This window comes from Muntiacus reevesi, chromosome 2, assembly GCF_963930625.1.
Source record: "Muntiacus reevesi chromosome 2, mMunRee1.1, whole genome shotgun sequence".
In the NCBI taxonomy this organism is placed as follows: domain Eukaryota; kingdom Metazoa; phylum Chordata; class Mammalia; order Artiodactyla; family Cervidae; genus Muntiacus; species Muntiacus reevesi.
The window spans coordinates 59,081,651-59,105,260 of record NC_089250.1 but is presented as its reverse complement, the minus strand read 5'-3'; the positions used below and the strand labels follow the sequence as shown (position 1 = coordinate 59,105,260).

At 46.4% G+C, this 23,610-nt stretch overlaps 1 protein-coding gene across 2 annotated transcripts; it reads right to left on the bottom strand.

Moving 5' to 3' along the window:
- Positions 1-549: 549 nt before the first annotated feature.
- On the bottom strand, positions 550-22,187 carry C2H20orf96 (chromosome 2 C20orf96 homolog). Of its 2 annotated transcripts, none has more exons than XM_065919735.1 (11): positions 21,649-21,798; positions 21,066-21,183; positions 12,904-13,087; positions 10,417-10,529; positions 7,989-8,147; positions 7,415-7,514; positions 6,204-6,361; positions 6,022-6,123; positions 5,741-5,827; positions 4,938-5,056; positions 550-978 (listed from the first exon to the last, which is right to left on the bottom strand). In XM_065919735.1, exons 3-11 carry the CDS (start codon positions 13,067-13,069, stop codon positions 918-920), a joined length of 1,065 nt encoding a protein of 354 aa, XP_065775807.1. In that variant the 5' UTR covers positions 13,070-13,087; positions 21,066-21,183; positions 21,649-21,798; the 3' UTR covers positions 550-917. The 2 variants fall into 2 exon arrangements, with proteins under 2 accessions (XP_065775807.1, XP_065775806.1); XM_065919734.1 differs by lacking the exon at positions 12,904-13,087 and adding an exon at positions 21,984-22,187 and having other exon boundaries at positions 552-978; positions 21,649-21,697.
- Between the last annotated feature and the right edge of the window lie 1,423 nt (positions 22,188-23,610).

Sequence of the window (23,610 nt, the reverse complement as noted above, 5' to 3'; positions counted from 1 at the left end):
AGGGGCAGTTTCCACCAATGCTCCAGAGAGCGGTGGAGCCAGAGGAGCCTTTGATGTTTGCACATTGAGCATCTTCAGAGGTGGGAAGGGGCCGGGCTCTCTGCACCTCACACAAACCCCGATGGGACTGGCAGCTGGAGGATGCCTGCCAATGCCCCTCCCAGTGACCCGAGCAACAAGCCCTTGCTTGAAGCGGGCCCAGGCATCAGCCCTCTAAGTTCACCTTGGAAGACTATGTGGTGGGGAACAGTGCCTGATCGGGCACCCGAGGGTGAGTTGGCATTCATGTCCATGTACAGTGAGAATACAGGCAGTGGACAGACAGATGACTGGACTGTAAGAGAGATGGACAGCAGCAGTGAAGGTTCAGCAAGTTCCCAGGGGTATCAAACTCCAGGCGTCCCCCCTCCACCCAGGCACTGGTCTCAAAAGATCTGGGCACAAATCAGAGGGAAAACTGGGCTCCCACTGCACCAGGGAGGGGGCGGCTGGGGCCACAGAACCATGGAGACTCAGGCAGGGGGTCCCTCCAGCACTTGTTGTGAAGTTCTGAGCCCCAGATGCAGGCAGCACAGTTATCCACCTCTTATCTTAAGACAAAATCTATTCCTACCATGCCTTAGGAAGCCCCAGGCACCGGCAAAGACCAGGGCAAGCCCAACTTTATTGGTAAAAAGGACTCGCCTAGGAATTCCTACCTGGCCCAAGTAGCAGCTCCAATCAGAAAGAATGAGGGGCAGGAGAGGAAAGAAGAAAGGAAGGGAGAGAGGGAAAGAAAGTGGGGAAAGAGGGAGGGAGTGAGGAGGGAAGGAACAGCAGACTGGCACCTGAATGGGGACGTGGCCTTAGGAGAGAACTCAAGGCTCCAGAAAGGGGGAAGAGACCAGGGAAGGAGGGTTGGCCCCCAGCCCCACCATCTAGAAGGGCAGCAGCTCTTCCACAGGGATGTTGAGGACGACGTCCATGTCGGGGGTGCACCTGTAGGGAAGAGCAAAGCGGGGGTGTAAGAGGCCAGGCACTAGAGCTGCAGGTAGGGGAGCATGGCCTCAGGGGAACCCTGCTCTTTAGAACACTGGTACTGGGGAGCCCCATTCCAAAACAACCTGTACGCACACACACACACACACACACACACACACACACACATCAAAATGAAACACGAATTGGTTTGGCAGGACTCATGTTCCCCTACAGAGGTCTGAGGTCAACAGGGAGTAGGCGCTCAGCTCTCAAGCGCTGGGGCCCTTCAGGATGCATGCTCTCTCTGGAGTCAGAATGACGGTTTTGCAAGCCTGGCTCTGTCACCTCAAACACACTGCTTTTCCTCACCAAGCCTCCCACCTTCACTGGGGACAGACCCCAGGCGAGCCTCTGTTTCCTCACCTGGCAAATGGGGAGGGTCTGGAAGAAATGAAGATGAAGCCGATACGGCCAAAATATTACAAATTCTAAAACTAGATGGGTAGGGACTTCCCTGGTGATCTGGCGGTTGGGAATCCGCTTGCCAATGCGGGGGACATAGGTTCGATCCCTGGCCCGGGAAGATTCCACATACTACGGGGCATTTAAGCCCACAAGCCACAACTACTGAAGCCTGCCTGCCCTGGAGCCCATGCTCTGCAATAAGAGCAGCCACCGCGATGAGAAGCCGGCACAGAGCAACAAGAGCCTAGCCTGTGCTCACTGCAGCTAGAGAAAACCCACCCCAGCAATGAAGACCAACGCAGCCAAAAATAAATTAAAAAATTAAAAATAAATAAATAAATAAATAAAACTAGATGGGTAACTGGGTACTCATCACAGTATTCTCTCAACTTTTCTATACATTTGAAATCATTCAAAGTAATAGTAAAAAAAAAAATGCATCTCTGCACTGTCATTCAGTCACTCAGTTCAAAAGCATCAACTTTTCAGCTCTCAACCTTCTTTAAAGTCCAACTCTCACATCCATACATGACTACTGGAAAAACCATAGCTTTGACTATATGAACCTCTGTCGGCAAAGTGATATCTCTGCTTTTGAATATGCTGTCTAGGTTTGTCATAGCTTTTCTTCCAAGGAACAAGCGTCTTTTAATTTCATGGCTGCAGTCACTGTCTGCAGTGATTTTGGAGCCCAAGAAGATAAAATGTCACTGCTTTCATTGTTTCCCCATCTATTTGCCAAGAAGTGATGGGACTGGATGCCATGATCTTTATTTTCTGAATGTTGAGTTTTAAGCCAGATTTTTTACTCTCCTCTTTCATCTTCATCAGGAGGCTGTTTAATTCCTCTTTACTTTCTGCCATAAGGGTGGTGTCATCTGCATATCTGAGGTTATTGATATTTCTCCCAGCAACCTTGATTCCAGCTTGTACTGGCATTGCCAAAATTTCCATTTCCAGCCAAAGTCTGTCTTCTGAGATCTACACTTATACCCCCAGCTCCCTACCTTCGGCTCCACGCTCAGGTCTCCATAACTTAAACTCAGTGTCCAAATCAAGTGCTGATTGACCTACATATGCATCCTTCACCCCCAGTCCCAGTCTTCCCTCTCTCTGGGCTTGGTACCACCACCCACCCTGTTACAAAAGCCAGGAACCCAAGGGTCATGCTTGACACCTCCCTGTACTGTGCTTCCCATATCCAAATATCACCAAGTCCTAAAGATTTACCTTCTTAAATATTTCTCCACTCCGTCCATCTCTCCTCTCTCTTCTGCCACCCATCCTGGCCAAGTCACTCCCAACCACCCACTCCACACACAACCGCCATCACAACCAACTGGACTCCCAACACAGCTTCTCCAATATCTTCTCCATATTCTTTTCAAAGTGTCTTTTCTTGGAATGCAAATCTGATGTCATCACTGAGCTTGAAATGTCTTTACTTAGGACTTCCCTGGTGGTCCAGTGGTTAAGACCCCACACTTCCACTGCAGGGAGCACAGGTTTGATCCCCAGTTGGGCAACTAAGATCCTGTATGCCAAGTAGTATGGGCAAAAAAAAAAAAGTTCTTCGCTTTCAGGATCAAATATCTTTGGTCTACAGGGCCCTGCATGTCCCTAGGGGCGGGGCTGTCATTACTCTCCCTATCACTCTGTAGTCCAACCTCACTCAGCTCCCCATAAACACCAACTTCCCTCCTACCACACATCTACAGCCTCACTGCTCAGCCTGTGGTCCAGGGATCGGCACCTCAGCATCTCCCAGGAGCTGCTTAGAAATGTAGACTCTTGAGCCCCACTCCAGGCCTATTGACTCAGAATCTGCTTATCGACAAGATCTCCAGGTGATTCCAGTGTATGTTTTGGGTGGAAAAGTTCTACTTAGCAGCGTGCCACTCCCACATTCTAGGAGGAGACAGCTTCTTCCCACTCCTGGCGTCTCCCTGCCCATGGAAGGGCATCAATGGGCATATTGTCATCAATGGGCATACACCATCAATGGGCATACTGCTCCTGGCCTCTCTCCATCTCTTTACTCACTCTGCCCGGGAAAGAGGTATAACAACCTGAACGGAGTCTGGAGAGAGGAATGGGGCCTGGATAGCCCTGCCCCATTCTCTGTCAGTAATGAGCAGCCTGCAAGGACTACAGTCTCCTTTGCTCCCATGCAACTGACCACAGAACTCCATCTGCCTAATTCTGGGTTAGTATTCAGAAGCCCACACGCCTGGAGATATAAGCTACATTCTCTAAAATCAGCTCTTTCAGGTAAAAGTGAGAGTCTGGCCCATGTCACCTTGCCCCTTTCATTCTTATTTCAGTGTGTCCAGAGCGCAGGTAGGACAATGGGGCCTACTTAGCACATCTCGAGATGCCAGCACCACCACCTAGAAACATTCTTCCTTCAGTTTCCCCTTCAGCCCCCATGGTCCAGTGAGCTTCTGTGAATAATCCCTCAGACTTTAGTTTAAAAATGTCACATTCTCAGGACTTCCCTGGTGGTCCAGTGGTGAAGAATCTGCCCTCCAATACAGGGGATGCGGGTTCGATCCCTGGTCTGGAAACTAAGTTCCCACATGCTGTGGGACAGCTAAGCCCACACGCCACAACTAGAGAAGCCCATGTGCCACAGTGGAGACCCAGCACAGTCAGAAAAGAAAAAAGGTCACGTTTTTAGGGAGACCTCGTTGCCACTCCTGACACCTCTCTGTCCAGGCCACGCTCTCCCGTCACCACACCCACACCTCTTCTTTAGCAGCTCTCATCTCAGCTGCAACATTTATCTGTGACTCATTATCGATTCACGTCTGGTCCCATCCTCGGCTCTACAGTGGCAGAGCCAAGGACTGTTTGCCCTCATCATGCCTGGGGCTTCATAGGCCCGTCGTAGATCTGACAGCACTTTTTAAGGAAACTTAAGAGGAGAATGAAGAGGTAGAGGAGGAAGAAGGAAAGGGAGAGGAAGAGAAGGAGACAGACACAGAAGCTAAGGAGAAGAAAAATAATTGGCAAATGGCAGGAACTACCCCACCTGGAGAGGCATGGCCTGGGGGGATCCCCATGCTCAAACAGGGAGGGCCTGCCCCCTGGGAGGTCGCGCAGGGAATTGGTTTTGGAAGGAAGTTCTTCCTTTGGGTCCCAGAAGTCTGCCCCACAGAGAGAACACCGTTCTCTCCGCACAGAGTGCCTTCCAGGCCATTCTTCCCTGGAGCCAATCATCCTACTCAACACAGCCTGGGAGCTCAGGGGTACACCCGCTTGGTTGAGACATGGAATCTGGAACTGGCAGGGTCCAGGGAGATTACCTAACTCAGCCTGCTCTGTGCAGACAGACACTCAGGCCAAGAGATGGCAAAAGGTCACAGCTACCGCATGGTCAGTGGCAAACACCGTCTCCTGCTCCCCTGCACCGGTCCTGCCTTCTCCCCCAGGCTGTCCCCCAAGAACAGAGAGCTTGCTCAAGCCCAGAGCATGGCTAGTGTAAGAGGTGCTGCTCAAGGACCACCTACTTGGATCTCCGAAGTAGAACGTCCGCAAATACGATCTCTCGGGGTTCCCAGATCTGAGCTTCCAGCTGTTCCATCTCAGCCTTTAATCTGGGTATTTCCTCCTCAAAACGGTCTATAAACTGAGGAAAGCAGGTGAAAGTAAGAAACCAAACATCCCCCAACCAATAGAAGAAAAGGGCAAAATGCGTGAATAAGGACATCCAGGGAAATGGCCTGGGCTTTGTTATTGGGACTTTTGGACTCCAAAGCGGGCTCTCTCCTTGCAGGGCAGGGCTGGCTCATGAGTTACTGACGTTTGATGGTGCTAAAAGAGGTGAGGGGAGACAGGCTGCAGGGGGTGGCAGTGCTCAACAGTGAGAATTAGTGGGGGTTGGTGGAGGTGATGAAGGTCATTCTCGCAGACAGCTGATAAAGGTGCAAGATAACGAAAATTACCGTCAGAGGGTGGTGATCATGGAATTCATTAACATGGTCTTGAGTGATGGTCAATGTCAAGAATTAAGAGGTGAAGACAAGGAGTGGGTAGTGATAGTAGAGTGATGGTTGTGTGGGTGAAGCTTGGTGATGCTGCCGATGGGTCATGGCTGGTGGTGTTGGTTAATGAGGCAAGGCCTACTCAAGGACAAATTCCCTTCTCAGATGGAAGACGAGTGACATTAATAGCACAGCCAAGGAGGAAGATAAACACCAGAGACCTCATGAGCCCCTGATCAGGACAAGCCTGACCGCCCCAGAGGTCCTGGGGACCGCCCACTCCCCCTGCTCTCACACAGGGGGGACCACCACCATTGCCACCCACTCACTTCTCGGAACTTGTCCATGTATTTCAGTATAACCCGGGTATTCCAGGTCTTCTGCAGGAGGGTCTCCTGATTGGCACGCTGGATTTTCTGTGGAAGAAGGAAAATCTTCTGGCCCCCTGGAAGGGGCCCCCTAGAAGTCTGGCCCCCTAGACTGGCCCCAGTGTCTACCCCTGCCCTGGGTAGCAGATGGGCATGTGGTGGGCCTGAGGGCAGAGGACAGGGTTAAGAAAGCAGGGCTGGGGGCAGGACCCGGATAACTCCCACAGTGGTTAGCTACTCACCACCACCAGAGACCTCAGAAGGTTTTTTTTCTTATTTTGAATCTGGTTGGACGTAGACGCCAGGACCATTCTGCACATCTCACTGAGTTCGTCTAGCTCGTCCTAGGGGTCGGCAGGAAGGTGTTGGCCACCACCCCTGCCTCCCACAAGGTCAGGTGAGGCAAAACCAGGGGCTCACCTACCAACTGGCTGTCCTTCACCTGCTGCAGCTGGCGTGCGAGGTTGGCCACCTGTACCAGCTTGATGGGGTACTCGTGGTCCTTGTAGGTGCTCAGGAAGCTCACCCGCTCACGGACCTTCTCGATCTGGGCATCCAGCTGCTCCACCTGCTGCTCCAGGTCTGACGAGATCAGGAGGGACAGAAGGCAGGATCGTCCCTCAAGGACCACTCCAGGGCCACCCGAGAAGCAAAGCTCTCCTTAGCCAGTGGACTGGGGTCTGGGTCTACAGCTGTACCACCCTGAACATGCCTGATCTCATCTGGATTGGGGTCTGGGCTGAAACAAGCCCAAACATGGCTGGAAGGTGATGGAGGGGTAAGCCCCCAGAAAACGCTTTGCCTTCACAGGAGAAGAAGCAACAACCTACCCAAAAGAGGAAACAAACTATCCCGGTGCCTGATCCTCGGCACCAAGCCTGGGGAGATGGGGTGACAGGGAAGAATTAAGACAGCCTATCCTGGGACTTCCCTGGTGGTCCAGGTTAGGAATCTGCCTCCCAATACAAGGGATGAGGATTTGATCCCTGGTCAGGGAACTAAGATCTCACATGCTGTAGGGCAACTAAGCCCACACGCCACAACTAGAGAAGCCTACTAACTGCAACTACTGAGCCCTGTGCAGCCTAGAGCCTGTGCTCTGCAACTAGAGAAAGCCCGCAAGCTGCAACAAAGAGCCTGCACACCGCAACGAAGACCTTGCTCAGCCAAAAAATAAAATAAAATAAAGGCAGTCTATCCTGCCACCATCCATGGAGGGGATTCCAAGTGTCTGAAGCTGCTTGACACACCAGGGGAAAAAACACAGGCTCAACTAATCTGTGACCAGTGATCTGCCCAGCCACCAACTCCCAGAGGAACCTTGGCAGGAAACAGACAGGCTGGGATTGGATGCTGGCTCCTAGCTGTATAACTTTCAGCAGGCTACTTCACTTCCCTTAGCCTCAGTTTCCTCATCTGTAAAATGGGAGAAAAGAAAAACTTCCCTGCCTTAGTTGTAAGGACTGCAAGTATGCCCGCAAAAAAAAGCACATAGGGCCTGCAAGTGATAAGTGATAAGTAAGCTGTCGCTGTGCATCTTAGCAGTCCCCTCTGCCTCAGAAGCGAGGTGGTGGGCCTGATGGCTTCCCCTAGAGAGCCAGGTGAGGGTCAACTACTCCGCGGAGAGATTCTTACTGTGGATCTTGGATTCCTCCTTCTCCTCCCATTCCTGGAGCTCACACTTCATCTGGTGCAGCTTCTTCTTGTTGGAGTACTCCAAGACATCAGTGATGGTCTATGGGGGCGGGGCGTTAGCTCACCACCATCACCCCACCACCCCCGCTTCCACTGGTGCTGCCAAAGCAAGGACCGTCAGAGAACTCAGTACTTCCTCAGAGGGGTCCCCAGACCCAACCCCACACTGGAGCCCACACCGCCTGTGTGCCAGGTGCAACTCCTTTTCTGGGTGAGCGCTATTGTGCCCCACTTGTATGGAGCTCAGAGGTTGAGTCAGAGTCTGCCAGCTAATTAGTGAACCGGGATGAGTCCCCACCCCACCCCCAGTCTAGGTCGGGGTGCGGGGGGCGGGGAGAGTGGAGTGTGTAAAAGATGCCATCTTCCAGACGGAGGATGGAGCTTCTGCAACCGGCCGGGAAAGGCCCGCAGAAAGCAGGAGAGGGCGCCCGAGGGCTCGGAAGGGGCGGTGTCGCGGGCCGGAGGGCGGCTCGGGGCGGCGGCGGGGCTGCGGGGCCGCGGCGGGGAGAATCACCATGTAGACGTCCTGCTGCTGCAGCAGCATCCGCACTTTCACGGCCGCGCTGTCCTCTGTGTCCTGGATGGTGTTGATCAGTTCCCCACAGAGCTTGGTGAGGAAGTCCTCGTGGTCGCAGAGCTCCTGGTACGAGGTTCGCCGGTTCCGGAGCATTGTCTGCGGGCGGAGAGACAGCGAAGGGAGGCGGCGGTGCGCGGGGCCGGCTGGCACCTCCGGGAGCCCAGGGACCACGTCCCTCCCGCCGCAATCCGCCCCCTTGTGGCCCCGACTGATAAATGCCACCGCGGCGGTTCTCTATTGTCTGCAGGTCAGAGCACCTTGAATTATTTCATCCTTTCTGAAACACCCATTTTCCCATAATTTTACACTCTGGGGTGGAGCTGTATCTTACAGCTGGTGGCGTGTTACAGTCTAGTTAAAAAATATTTTATTAGTGGGTTATTAAGATAAAGGTGCGCCATAGCCAGTGGCTTCTTTGAATCAGTGAACTATGGTTGTGTGTTCGTCGCTCAGTCGTGTCTGACTCTTTGCGACCCCATGGACTGTAGCCCGCCAGGGTCCTCCGTCCATGGGATTCTCCAGACAAGAATACCGGAGTGGGTAGCCATTCCCTTCTCCAGGGGAACTTCCCGACCCAGAGATGGAACCACGGTCTCCCGCATCGCGGACGAATTCTTTACCCCGGGTCACCAGGGAAGCCCTCTGCCTTGAAAGAAGTCTTAACCGCTGAACCACTAAGGAAGTCCCAGCATATTTTTCTTATTTTCTTCTTTCCTGTCTGTCTTCCCAACAGAATTTTACAGCCAGGAGGGCAGGGGCTTTGGTTATCTCGTCCCAGCTGTATCTTCAGCACACACACGCAACAGTGCCTAGAGCTCCATAAGTGTGGGCTTAATCAACTGATGGGTAAATATTCTTTGGAGGTTTCTTTAATTTGTTATGTGTCTCCCCACTGAAGTATAAGCTCCATCACAGCACGGATTCTGGGATCATGTTCATGGCTATCTCCCCAGCACCCAGCTTGGTGCCTGACACATCGCTGGCACTCTCAGGAGCTGTTGCTTGAATAAAAAACTGTCCTGAGGCTGAGGGGCAGAGTCAGAATCCTACTCCAATTCCAAGAACAAACCAACTGGGTCGTTTCTGCGTTCTTGCTGTTTCCCCGTTGTCCCCGCAGCCCATTCTGCACACAGCAACAGCAGCCCGGGGACTCCTATGAACCTCGGGGCCTTTGCAGTTCCAGTTCTTCTGCCTGGAGCATTCCTGCCTCAGATGTCACCGCCTTGGCAGCCTTCCCTGACCACCCTCCTAAACGGCCATGGCCACCCCCTCCTCTGTGCCCCTTTAGCCCCCTAACCTTATTTTATACTTCTTCATAGCTCTTATCTTCACTACATGTATCATATTTTTATCTATTTTGCTTGTTATCTGTCTCCCCTTGTAGACTGTGAGCTCCCTAAGGTCAGAGGTCACATCACTGGTGAATTCCCACACTTAGAACAGGGTCTGGGACACAGTAGATGCTCAAATATTTGTTGACTAAACAAATGAATGATTATAAGAGAGAGTATTAGGAACTGGTTAGGAGCACAGGTTTTACAGCCAATTGTCCAGGTTCATGTTTCATATCAAACAAAAACACATAACCCTTCTAAAGTCAGGATAAAAATAACATCAGAAATATGTGTTCCTCCTTTAAGAATACTGGACTGCCTCTAATAACTCATTTTTGAAAAACTGAAGGTTAAAGGGGAAAAAACTATTTCAAGGCAAATACATTTCTCCCTATTTCTTTATATAACAATCATTGTTCATTGAGCTATTAAAAACTTTCCTGAAGAAGTTAAGAACTCTTCTATAATATTTTGTAGTATTTATAGTATTTGGTATGTTACTTTCTGCTATGGACACTAATGCCCCTACTTCTTCTAGTTCATTTCAAATACTTTGAAACATTGTTCAGAAGCCATAATAAACAACAGATTTTATGAAAATCAATGATCAAAAGTTCTATCAGTTGATGTGAAAAGTTTTAATAGGAAGCTCCTAAGTCTTGCTTCAAGATGCACTGTATTTCATGAAAGGTTAATTTCCCAGGGTTTTTAAATGAACAAGCCACTAGATTGTATTCCTAATACAGTGAAATAAAATTATTCCAATCATTTTCCTGAATCTTAAACACAAAGGCAAATCTTTGCCTAACTGGCTTTGACCCCTGGTACTGCATCCATGCACCTCAGTTTTCCCTGCTGTAAAATAGGGCTGATGATAAGCATGCCCATGGGGTTGCTGTGAGGAGAACAAGATTGCAGGCAGGCACCCACGAAGTGCCCAGGGCATGTTTGCTATCACCATCCCCTTGTTTGCTATTACCATCCCCCACCCCCGGCCCTGGCCCCCAGTGCCCGTGGGAGGATGCTCATACTCTCATTAGTCGGATTGTGGCCTGTGTCTTCCCAGAGTCCAACTTTCCTCTGCGCAGCTCTAGTGGATTCCTCGGCTGGCTTGTCATCCACAAGGTAGGCTTGGATTGCCGCCCTAGGGCATGGGAAAGGACAGAGAGAGAGTCAGGAGAAAGAGTCAGACAGTCCAGGCCCCAAGTGCATCCACTCATGGCCTTAGAGTGTATGACAGTGAGACAGAGGCCAAAACTCACATCCATCAATAAGCTCCCAGGCCCCACTCTGGTCCTTGTTACAAAGGACAGCGAAGCCCAGGGACCTTCCACATACCACACTGACTATGCGGCTGAACAGACGGGCAGTGACGGGTAACAGCGGGAGATGGCCAGACACCCTCATCTCTCCCACTGAGCTGGCCAGTGGTAAGCTCAGGAGGGAAAGGGGTTAAAAGCAATAACTAACGAGCCAGACAGCCTGGGTTTGAATCTAGCAGCTCACATGACCTCTCTGCCCCTCACTTCCCCATTACTCTATAATACAAGAATCATCATCATGCCTACCTCACGGGATTGTCGTGAAGACTAAATAAGAAGTTACTGTCCTTTAAAGTGTTTGGAATAGTGCTTAACACATATTCAGTGCAAATATAAATTACCAGTTGTCACTGTTATTACCAGTGACCTGAGAACTGGGATCAGGATCACAGCATCAGATAAAGATACAGGAGCCAAGCAAAACACTGTCTCTGAAATACCTGTAAAAGCTGTGGTCCTGCCAGATATGAAGTATACAAAAATAATTCAGAGCAGAAGACACTCAGAGGGCATGTTCCAAGAATCCCTGTTTCCTCTTGGCGTGTCCTGCACCAGCGTGAGGCAAATCACACAAACCATCACAAATGCTGCCCTCAAAGGCCCTGTTACAGGTGCAACCCAGTTCATCTTAAAAAGTAGTATTTCTTTAATGGATTGATATCTGTAATTTAGTATTAAGTACTGAGGTGACAAGGCAAATTAGAGTAATTTTGAGTTAAAGTTATGAATTATCTGATATTTACTTGAAACTGAGAGGTGGAGTGATTAATAGATTACTCTTGTAATTCTCATTTTTTTTATATTTATTTTTATTTATTTATTTGGCTGCACCAGGTCTTAGTTGCAGCATGCGGGATCTTTGATCTTTGTTGCGGCATGCAGGATCTTCAGTTGTGGCATGTAGGATCTAGTTCCCTGGCCAGGGATGGAACCCAGGCCCCTTACATTCAGTCTTAGCCACTGGACCCCCACGGAAGTCCCTTGTGATTCTAATTCAAAATACGTATATGAGATTTTGATTTATATTTGTTTTAAGTTGCAAGGTTTAACACAATCTTATTAAATGTATATAAATTACCACAACTTTTAAGAGAACATAAGATTACCCACATTTAGTTTATTTATTAGATATACAAGGATTACAATACATGCCCAATGGTTTTGTTAATCAGAACAAGTGAACTTTCTGAAAGTGAAAATGTATATATTAAATTTTAAATGTAGTTTAAACAATTTAAGGGAATTTAATTAACCAAGTTCCAAAACCTCCTTTACAAGGGTTTTTAAAAATTATAACATTTGTAGGTTGAACTTAAATACTTAGGAAGATTTGTCGGTTTAATAACGAGTATTTCTTTTCATTAGTGGTGGTAGCCCTGATTTATCTTTTTTTAATTAAACTTTTTACTTTGAAATAAATTCAGATTACATGCAGTTTTAAGAAATAATACAAAGAAATCTTGTGTTTTCCTTAACCCAGTTACTCCCAATGGTAACATCTTATAAAACTAAGCACAGTATCACAACCAGGACACTGAAAGACGGCATGCTACAGAACATTTCCACAAACGCAAAGGATTGCTCCTGGGGCCTTGTATTGCCATACCCTTTTCCCTCTCCTTCCATCCTCCTCCCACTGCTGGCAATCGTGAATGTGTTCTCCATTTCTACAGTTCTGTCATTCCCAGAATGTTACACAAATGGAGTCTAACAATATGACACTTCTAAGATTGGCTTTTCTCACTCAGCATAATTCACTGGAGATTCATCTAAGTTAGTGAATGTATCAAAAGTTCTTTCCTTTTCCTTCTGAATAGTATTATGTGGTATGGAATGGATGCGCCATAGTTTCTTTAACTACTCACTCATTAAAGGACATCTGGACTGTTTCCAGTTTGAGGGTATTATGAATCAGGCTACAATGAAACTGTCATGCACTGGGTGTTGTGTGACCATAAGTTTTCACTGCTCTGGAATAAATGCCCAAGAGTGCAACTGTTGGATCATTATGGGAAATGTGTGCTTGGTTTCATTAGAAATGAATGACCCAATCTCTCGTTGTTGCCAACACTTGATATTATAACTATTTTTCATTTTAGTCATCCTGATAGATGTTCAGCGACACCCCCATTCTGGTTTAATTTGCATAGCCCTAGTAGATAATGATGTTGAACATCTTTTCCTGTGCTTATTTACCATATGTATTTCCTCTTCTGGTGAAATGTCTCTTCAAGTCTTTTGCCTTTAACTCTTTAACTGAATTGTTTTTCTGTTGAGTTTGAGGGTTCCCAATATATTCTAGAAAGCAGTCCTTTATCAGGTATGTGGTTTGCAAACATTTTATCCAAGTACATAGCTTCATACTTAATCTCTGTTAAGACTGTGAAAAGAACAGAAGTCATAACTTTTTATGCAATCCTGCCTGTTCATTTATTCCATTTTTCTTTTATGAATCCGCTGTTGGTATGAAGACAAAGAACTCTTCCCTTGGCCATCAGTCCCAAAGATTTTTCTCTCATGTTTTTTAAGTTTTACTGTTTTACATTTAATTTTGATTTCATTTTAAATTTACATTTTGGGTTAATTTTTGTATAAGTTGTGAGACTTCAACAGAAGTTCATTTTTTCATCTGTGGCTGTCCATCTACTCTAGCACCATTTGTGGAAAAGGCTTTGTTTTCTCCACTGTTTTTGCACCTTTATCAAAAATTGCTTGGGTATTTGTGTGGCTGTTTCTGGATTTTTATTCTGTTCTATTGATCTGTGTGTCTCTCTATCAATACGATGCTGTTTTGATTACTATAACCAAATAGTAGGCATTAATATCAGGTAAAGTGATTCTTCCGATGTTGTTCACTTTATTATTTTTTTTTTCAGTTCTACCAGTTTATTGCTACCAACCCATCTCCCTCCACCCTCGTGCACACATGCTCAGTCATGTAACCCCATGGACTGCAGCCCGCCAGGCTCCTCTGTCCACAGACTTTTCCAGGCAAGAGTACTGGAGTGGGTTGCCATTTCCTTCTCCATCGATGTTGTTCACTTTAAATTGTCTTATCTATCCTAGGACCTTGCTTTTCTGTATAAATTTTAGAATAAACCTGTCCATGTCTACAAAAAAGCTTGCTTGGATTTTGACTGGAATTGCATTAAACATGAATCAATCTGAGAACTAACATCTTTACTATATTGAGTCTTCTAATCCATGAACACAGTATGTTTCTCCATTTATTTAGGTCTTCTTTGATTCTTATACCAGCATTATATAGATTTCAGCTTACAGATCCTATACATGTTTTGTTAAGTTTATGCCTAAATATTTCATTTTCTTTGGTGTGACTGTAAATGTATCATGGTTTTTATTTTGATTTCTATATATATATTTATTATTAGTACATAGAAATGTGATGGGTTTTCATGTGTTGTACTAGTATCCTGCAACCTTGATCAACTCATTACTTCTAGTTTCTTTTTAGATATAGTAGATTCCTTAAGATTTTTTATGTAGACAGTCATGTCATCTATAAATAAGAAGAGTAAATAATTCTATCTGATTCATCTCAGTATTGGTGTCTGTCTTTTCTCATTCATGTTGTGATTTTTCCCATTCTTGGTATGATGGGTGATTCTGATTGTATCTTGGATGTTTTAGATATTACTCTGGATCTTATTTCATCTTCTTTTTAGCAGACAATCTCTTGTTGAAATTCAGCATGGAGGCCAGATGATGGTGTATGCTTCCCATTCTAGCAGCCCACTTTCTTCTTCCAGTTTTTAGAGCCTCTCTCTGTTGTGTAGTGTCCAGGGATTTTCAGTTGCAAAAGGGAGGACCAGGAAGGAATGGGGCTACTCCATCTTGGTGGAATCAGCAGATTTATCTTTTTTTAATACTCAGAAGCTGCCCTCAAGGACATGACTTTCCACAAGACATGCTACCAACCCAAGCTTCAGTGTCCTTATCTGTAAAATGGTGATGATACCATTTCCAAAAGTGAATGAGATCATGCGTACGTGCTCAGTTGCTCAGTCGTGTCTGGCTCTTTGTGACCCCAGCGACTGTAGCCCACCAGGCTCCTCTGCCCTTGGGATTTCCCAGGTAAGAATATTGAAGTGGGGTTGCCATTGCCTCATCTAGAGGATGTTGCTGACCTAGGGATTGAACCCTCGTCACTTGCGTCTCCTGCATTGTAGGCGGTTTCTTTACCACTGAGCCACCAGAGAAGCCCATGAATGAGATGACTTCCTTCAATTATAAGTGTTTTTTTTTTCTTTTTGCCACACTTTGCTGTGACTCATGGGTTCTCTAGTTGCAGCACAGCAGATTTAGTTGTCCTAAAGCATTGGGACCTTAGTTCCCCGACCAGGGATCAAATTCAAGTCTCCTGCACTGGAAAGCAGATTCTTTACCACTGGACCACCATGGAAGTCCCTACAAGTGTATTTAAAATTTTGTGTAATTACATGTGTGAGCTTGGGACTATGAGCTCTACATGGCTAGAAACCAATCTTTCTCCTAAGTCAACAACACTCAGCCCAGTGCTGTGTACACTAGGGGCTCAGCAAATGGCTGCTGCTGAATGGACATATGAATGAATGAGTGAGTGAATGAATGGATGAATGAACAAATAAGGCCTCTACAATAGAGCCTAACACAAAATGAATCCTCAGCAAATGCTAACTGTTGTTATTTACATAGATTACACTTGAGTAAGGCAGGAATCTTTGTGCCCATTTCCACAGGAAAGGAAACTGAGGCTGGGATCAGTAACTCAGATGGAATTGCTAACAAGAAGGGAAACTGGAACACCAGCTCAGGTCTACATTTCTCCAGCAGCTGACTGTGGGTCCTGGAGCCAAACTGCCAAATATCACAGCCTGGCTGTGCCCCATCCTACCTGTATGACCTTGGGAGTTGCACCTATGTGTGCTTCAGGTTCCTCATCTGTAAGAGGGGGTGCTAACAACAGCACCCATCTCACAGGGCTGTTGGGAAGATTAAATGAAGTGATGTGCGTAAATTGCTCAGATAGTATCTAGTACATATGTCCTTGGCATATGTTAATTGCTCTTGTTCTGGTTGTGGTTGTGTCTGTTACATACCTCACTGCTTTCCCAGTGAAAGGAAAGGGCAAGTGTTTCCTTGTAGGTGCTGTTTGAATAGGATCAGGACCAAAGACAAAAATTCTGTCACTATCACAATGTCGTGTGCTCATCACTTTATATCAATGACTCTCAACAATTCAACAGGGGTGTTTACATATACTGCTGGGAGAATCTGTGGTTCACATAAATACTGGGGCTCCAACATCTCACCATCGGGACAACCCCATAGAACATAGAATTCTCTTATCCTGTTTAACTTTTCTAAGTCCTACTAGATACTGACATAGGTAAAATTCGATGATAATGATCTGATCCCAGAACCTGATTTTGTTTTACATGTAACTCTAAAAATGGAACAACAGACTGGTTTCAAATAGGAAAAGGAGTACATCAAGGCTGTATATTGTCACCCTGCTTATTTAACTTATATGCAGAGTACATCATGAGAAATGCTGGGCTGGAAGAAGCACAAGCTGGAATCAAGATTGCCGGGAGAAATATCAATAACCTCAGATATGCAGGTGACACCACCCTTATGGCAGAAAGTGAAGAAGAACTAAAGAGCCTCTTGATGAAAGTGAAAGAGGAGAGTGAAAAAGTTGGCTTAAAGCTCAACATTCAGAAAACTAAGATCATGGCATCTGGTCCCATCACTTCATGGCAGAGATGGGGAAACAGTGGAAACAGTGTCAGACTTTATTTCGGTGGGGGGGAGGGCTCCAAAATCACTGCAGATGGTGACTGCAGCCATGAAATTAAAAGATGCTTACTTCTTGGAAGGAAAGTTATGACCAACCTAGATAGCATATTAAAAAGCAGAGACATTACTTTGCTAACAAAGGTCTGTCTAGTCAAAGCTATGGTTTTTCCAGTGGTCATGTATGGATGTGAGAGTTGGACAGTGAAGAAAGCTGAGCACCGAAAAATTGATGCTTTTGAACTGTGGTGTTGGAGAAGACTCTTGAGGGTCCCTTGGACTGCAAGGAGATCCAACCAGTCCATCCTGAAGGAGATCAGTCCTGGGTGTTCATTGGAAGGACTGATGCTGAAGCTGAAACTCCAATACTTTGGCCACCTGATGCGAAGAGCTGACTCATTGGAAAGGACCCTGATGCTGGGAGGGACTGAGGGCAGGAGGAGAAGGGGACAACAGAGGATGAGATGACTGGATGGCATCACCGACTCGATGGGCATGAGTTTGAGTAAACTCTGGGAGTTGGTGATGGACAGGGAGGCCTGGCATGCTGCGATTCACAAGGTCGCAAAGAGTCGGACACAACTGAGCAACTGAACTGAACTGAATTGATAAAAATGGAAAAAAGCAGAAACAGTGACAGATTTTATTTTCTTGGGCTCCAAATCACTGCAGACACTGTCTGCAGCCAAGAAATTAAAAGATGCTTGCTCTCTGGAAGGAAAGCTATGACAAACCTAGACAGCATATTAAAAAGTAGACACATCACTTCGTAAACAAAGGGTCATATAGTCAAAGCTATGGTTTTTCCAGTAGTCATGTACAGATGTGAGAGTTGGACCATAAAGAATGCTAAGTGCCAAAGAATTGATGCTTTCGAATTGTGGTGCTATAGAAGACTACCAAGGGTTCCTTGGATTACAAGGAGATCAAACCAGTCAGTCCTAAAGGGAATCAACCCTGAATACTCACTGGAAGGACTGATGCTGAAGCTGAAGCTCCAATACTATAGCCACCTGATGCGAAGAGCCAACTCACTGGAAAAGACCCTGATACTGGGAAAGATTGAGGGCAGGAGGAAAAGGGGGTGACAGAGGATGAGATGGTTGGATGGCATCATCGACTCAATGGACATGAGTTTGAGCAAACTCTGGGACATAGTGAAGGACAGGGAAGCCTGGTGTTGCAGTCTATGGGGTCACAAAGAGTCATTCACAACTTAGCAACTAAACAACAACATAATGCTGAATTTTCCAATAAAGCAGCTACAATCAGGGGAAGATTGTGCCTTGTTGTGTTTAGAACTTTGGTAAGAGATGACACAACTTTGGAGATCGGGTTGCGATGAAAAATCCCTTTTGGAATTTGAATCCCCAATTTCCATCGTGTGCCAGTCTACATTTCTAACTGTTACATTCACCATGACGCCACATCTATGAGTAAGCTTCTGATAACTTGCTCATGTCTTCTAGTGGGCTCCATCCTGAACATTTACATACTGAAACCTATGCTATTTAAATGTAAATAACTTGCCTTTTCCTTTACTTTACAGTTCCTTTCAGTTCAGTTCAGTTGCTCAGTCATGTCCGACTCTTTGCTATCCCAAGGACTGCACCATGCCAGGCTTCCCTGTCCATCACCAACTCCCAGAGCTTGCTCAAACTCATGTCCATCAAGTCGGTGATGCCATCCAACGATCTCATCCTTTGTCGTCCCCTTCTCCTCCCACCTTCAATCTTTCCCAGCACCAGGGTCTTTTCCAATGATTCAGTTCTTCGCATCAGGTGACCAAAGTATTGGAGTTTCAGCTTCAGCATCAGTCCTTCCAATGAATATTCAGGTCTGATTTCCTTTAGAATTGACTGGTTGGATCTCTTTGCAATCCAAGGGACTCTCAAGAGCCTTCTCCAACACCACAGTTCCAAAGCATCAATTCTTCGGCGCTCAGCTTTCTTTATAGCCCAACTCTGGGCTTCCCTGGTGGCTTAGAGGGTAAAGCCACAAGGCAGAAGACCCAGGTTTGGTATCTGGGTCAGGAAGATCCCCTGGAGAAGGAAATGGCAACCCACTCCAGTACTCTTGCTTGGAAAAATCCCATGGACAGAGGAGCCTGGTAGGCTACAGTCCATGGGGTCACAAAGAGTCAGACACGACTGAGCGACTTCTCTCTCTTCTCTCACATCCATACATGACCACTGGAGAAACCATAGCCTTGACTACACGGACCTTTGTTGGCAAAGTAATGTCTCTGCTTTTTAATATGCTATCTAGGTTGTTCATAACTTTCCTTCCAAGGAGCAAGCGTCTTAATTTCATGGCTGTAGTCACTATCTGCAGTGATTTTGGAGCCCCCCAAAAATAAAGTCTGTCACTGTTTCCATTGTTTCCCCCATCTCTTTGCCATGAAGTGATGGGACCAGATGCCATGATCTTAGTTTTCTGAATGTTGAGCTTTAAGCCAACTTTTTCCACTCTCCTCTTTCACTTTCATCAAGAGGCTCTTTAGTTCTTCTTCACTTTCTGCCATAAGGGTGGTGTCATCTGCGTATCTGAGGTTATTGATATTTCTCCCAGCAATCTTGATTCCAGCTTGTGCTTCATCCAACCCAGCATTTCTCATGATGTACTCTGCATATAAGTTAAATAAGCAGGATGACAATATACAGCATTGATGTGCTCCTTTCCTGAAATGGAATCAGTCTGTTGTTTCATGTCCAGTTCTAACTGTTGCTTCTTGATCTGCATGCAGATTTCTCAGCAGGCAGGTAAGGTGGTCTGGTATTCCCTTATCTTTAAGAATTTCTCACACTGTGTTGTGATTCACAGTCAAAGGCTTTGGCATAGTCAATAAAGCAGAAGTAGATGTTTTTCTGGAACTCTCTTGCGTTTTTGATGATCCAACAGATGCTGGCGATTTGATCTCTGGTTCATCTGCCTTTTCTAAATCCAGATTGAATAACTGGAAGTTCACCGTTCACGTACTGTTGAAGCCTGGCTTGGAGAATTTTTAGCATTACTAGTGTGTAAGATGAGTGCAATTGTGCAGTAGTTTGAGCATTCTTTGGCATTGCCTTTCTTAGGGATTAGAATGAAAACTGACTTTTTCCAGTCCTGTGGCCACTGCTGAGTTTTCCAAAGTTGCTGGCACTTTCACAGCATCATCTTTCAGGATTTGAAATAGCTCAACTGGAATTCCATCACCTCCACTAGCTTTATGCTTAGTGATGCTTCCTAAGGCCCACTTGACTTCGCATTCCAGGATGTCTGGCTCTAGGTGAGTGATCATACCATCATGGTTATATGGGTCGTGAAGATCTTTTTTGTATAGTTCTTCTGTGTATTCTTGCCACCTCTTCTTAATATCTTCTGCTTCTGCTAGGTCCATACCATTTCTGTCCTTTATTGAACCTGTCTTTGCCTGAAATGTTCCCTTGGTATCTCTAATTTTCTTAAAGAGATCTCTAGTCTTTCCCATTCTATTCTTTTCCTCTATTTCTTTGCATTGATCACTGAGTAAGGCTTTCTTATCTCTCCTTGCTATTCTTTGGAACTCTGCATTCAAGTGGGTATATCCTTCCTTTTCTCCTTTGCCTTTAGCTTCTCTTCTTTTCTCACCTATTTGTAAGGCCTCCTCAGACAGCCATTTTGCCTTTTTGCATTTCTTTTTATTGGTATTTTGCATTTCTTTTTCATTTCTTTCTGTATTTCTTCTTTACAGTTAGGGCATTATATTAACTTTTAAATTATATACATAGGTAGATTATATTATCTGTGAGGTTTATTTCAGGATACTAAAGGAATATTACAAAATATGCGTCATTAAAAGGAGTGCTGAGTCTCATAAGGTTGAATAACAATGGGCTTTACATGGTTCTTCTCATTTAATTCTCACAACAATCATATCAAGTAAGTATTAGTGTCCTCATTTTAAAAATGAGGAAACAGAAACTTAGAGAGATGAATGACTTTCCCAACAGAATAGATGAGAGAACCAAGATCTGAATCCAAGTCTGTCTAAGCCAAGGCCTCAGAACTCCCCTGGAAGGCATGACAGTGATGTGGCAGAGATTATCCCAAGTTCACCAAACTCTGTTTTCTTTTCCTAGCTGGACTACATTTCCCATCTTTCCTTGGGGTTAAGGGTAGGCATGTGGCTGAGTTAAGGACACTGGGATATGAGTGGGAGTGATGTGTTTCACTTCAAGTCTGGGCCCTGAAAAAGAACTGCCCACAAGATCATCCATACTCTTGCTCTCCTTCTCTCTGCTGGATGCAAAAGGACCCAACAGAGGACTTGAGGACCTTACAAGATGTCCTAGTCACAAGGTGATGGAGCCTAGACCCCAGAATGATCATGTGAAAAAGATTACCCCCTCTCCCCAGATCCACAAATGTACTTTGACATAAATGAACAACGAGCATCTGTATTAATACTTCAAATCTGGGGACTGTTTGTTATAGCAGTTAGCCTACTCTGATATAAATGCTGTCACCAAGGGCCAAGAACCTCTACCCCATCCTGTCCCCACCTCCTTCTCAAGCGTCCAAGGACCTCTGCCCACCTGGCTGGACGTTAGACCGGGTCTTCCTTTCTCTTTTCTTAGTGCCCACAGTCTGTGGGATTGGAGGCAGAGTAGATGGCTTGGCTCTCTGCTTGGACCGCTGCCATGGAACATAATCCTATCAGACATAACACAAATCAGTCACACAGCTCATGGGCTAAAATCCCAGCTTCCCCCCTTACTGATATCTGTAACCTTGACCAAGTGGGTTTACCTCTCTGAGCCTCTATTGTCTCATCTGTAAACTGGATCAAATTAAAAAAACCTATCTCCATAGGTTGATACAAACATTCCAAAAGATATCTGTAAAGCATGTGGTAAGTGCTCCCTAAATGTTATCAAGTTTGCATCAGCCAGCCAGAATTTACTAAGCACATCCAGGCGGGGAGGTGCTAAGAACTGTGAGAAACAGGAGGCATAGAAAAGACCCGATAGGAAAGCAGATATGCAATCAGAGATAAAGGAGAGAGCAGCATAATATACCCTTACCTCCTGATAAGATGGTGAGAAAACTGAGGTTCTGAGGCACGCCCCGGGTCAGCAAGCCCCACCCCCACACCGACGCTAGCCCTCCTGGACTCACCAGAACCTGGAACTGGGGGACTGTGGAGCCGATCCCAGAGTGGCTGCGTCTGCAAAGTGTTGGGGCGGGGGAAAACTCCCATCAGTCCTAACCCGTGGGAATGCAAGCAGCAAGCATTAAACTGAGATGGGGTCTCGAACCCGAAACCTCTGTCCCTAAGGACACAAGCCTAGCGGGAGCCGGAGAACATGCAGGAGAGGCGGGGCTAGGGAGATAAGGGCGGGGGAGAGGGCGGGGTCAAAAGAGCGGGATGACACCCGGGGAGGACCCAGCCAGCTCTAGGTTGGGGGCCACGCATGCGCACTCCACCGCTCCTCCGTACCCCTTTCACGTACTTTGGAAAGTTACGCGCCATTAGGGAGAATGGAAGAAGAGTCCCGAGGCTTGGGGCCCCGATTTTGGGGGATGCCTGTTTCTTCGGCTTCTCGAACTTCCTTGTCTCAACGTGGACCGCGCGGTAACCAAGGCCACTCAAACTTCCCAGAGAGACCTAATGCTTTCTCGCCAGTCTCGGTCTCCAAGGAAACGGACGCAGACTACCGAGCGCCCAGAGGGACCAATATCGCACTGGAAAAAGTAGCTCTCGCCACATTCCACTCTTCGTGGTTTCAAATTCCCCTCAACTGGCCCCGCCTATCATGCTAAAGAATTATGTCATATGCCTCCTCTCAGCAAACCTCCCTAACGTCCTTCTCCATCCTTACTCTTGGCTAATTACGTTGCTTCCTGTTTCACCGGGAAAATCTTGCGACTCAGTAAACTCAGGTTCACATCACCTCATTCACCCACCCACATGCCTCCCTGCTGAGACTGTGTAAACTGCCTGCTGACCTCGATTCCTACGATTGTGCACTGAAGCCTGTCCTCTCTCGTTTTCTCTAAGACGTTCCCCCAGGAATTTCCCCCATTTTCTCCATCACCCTCTCCTCTGTATTATTTTCACTGCTTTACCAACATATTTTAATTTCTTCTGTTAAAAAAAAGCGAACACTTCCCATCCAGCTACCCTCCCATTTCTGCTTCACTTTAAAGCAAAACTTCTAAAGAGGTTTGCCTACTGTTTCCCATTCCTTTTTGCCTCTTCAATCAGGCTTTCACTCTCCACCTCTCCACTGAAACTGCCACTGTCAGCGCTGTCAGTGAGCTCCATTTTGCTAAACTTCTCTGTATGCATCTTCCTTAGCCTATCTGCAGCATTTGACACGACTGATCACTCCCTCCTTGACACATTTTCTAAACATGGTGTCCTGGAAACCACTCTCTAGTGCTGCTCCCCACCTCCTTTTCTTCTCTTTTCCTCGTTTCTCCTTTTCACCCTTTACTCCCAGGTTGCCCCAGGACTCAGACTCAGCCCTCTCGTTTTTTCTCTCCATTCGTACTCCTTTTCAGCTTTGTGACTTCAGATGCGATCTTTACCCAGATGCCTCCTAGACTCACATCTCCAGCTTCCCCATCTTCTTCCAGTCACATACATCCAACTGCCTACTTAGCATCTCCATTTGGGTACCTGAGAGGCAACTAACACTCAATATTTCCCCAGAACCAACTCAAAGTGGCAACTCTCTTCCTGGAGTCTTTTTTTTTTTTTTTTTTTGCCACACCCAGGAAGGCCTGTAGCCTGTACTCAAAGTGCAGAGCTCTAACCACTGAACTGCCAGGGAATTCCCCTGGAGTCATTCTTAACTCATCTTTTGACTCATCTCTCCTCCCACATCCAAATCTGTCAGCAATACCTTCAAAGTAATGTCGAGTCAGACTGCTTACTCCCACCACCACCCATACAAACACCCCACTTTCCCCCTCACTCCAAGACTACAAGTACCAGCTCCCACCCTTACCCCACTCCAGTTCTCTCTCCACACCTCAGATTTGCTAGGTAGAGCACAGATTTAAAAGTGCCTTCCTGTTTAAAAAAATAACTTGGAAGGAGCAAATAATTTGAAATCAGTCACATTTCAATAG

Bases quoted from the DNA above. Each gene is read 5' to 3' on its own strand.
- C2H20orf96 (XM_065919734.1), bottom strand. From the start codon at position 22,003: ATGGCGCGTAACTTTCCAAA. The intron at 10,530-21,065 runs GTGGGCAGAGGT...CCCATGCCCTAG, and splicing joins CCGGTCTAACGTCCAGCCAG to GGCGGCAATCCAAGCCTACC. The intron at 8,148-10,416 runs GTATGAGCATCC...CTCCGCCCGCAG, and splicing joins CCACAATCCGACTAATGAGA to ACAATGCTCCGGAACCGGCG.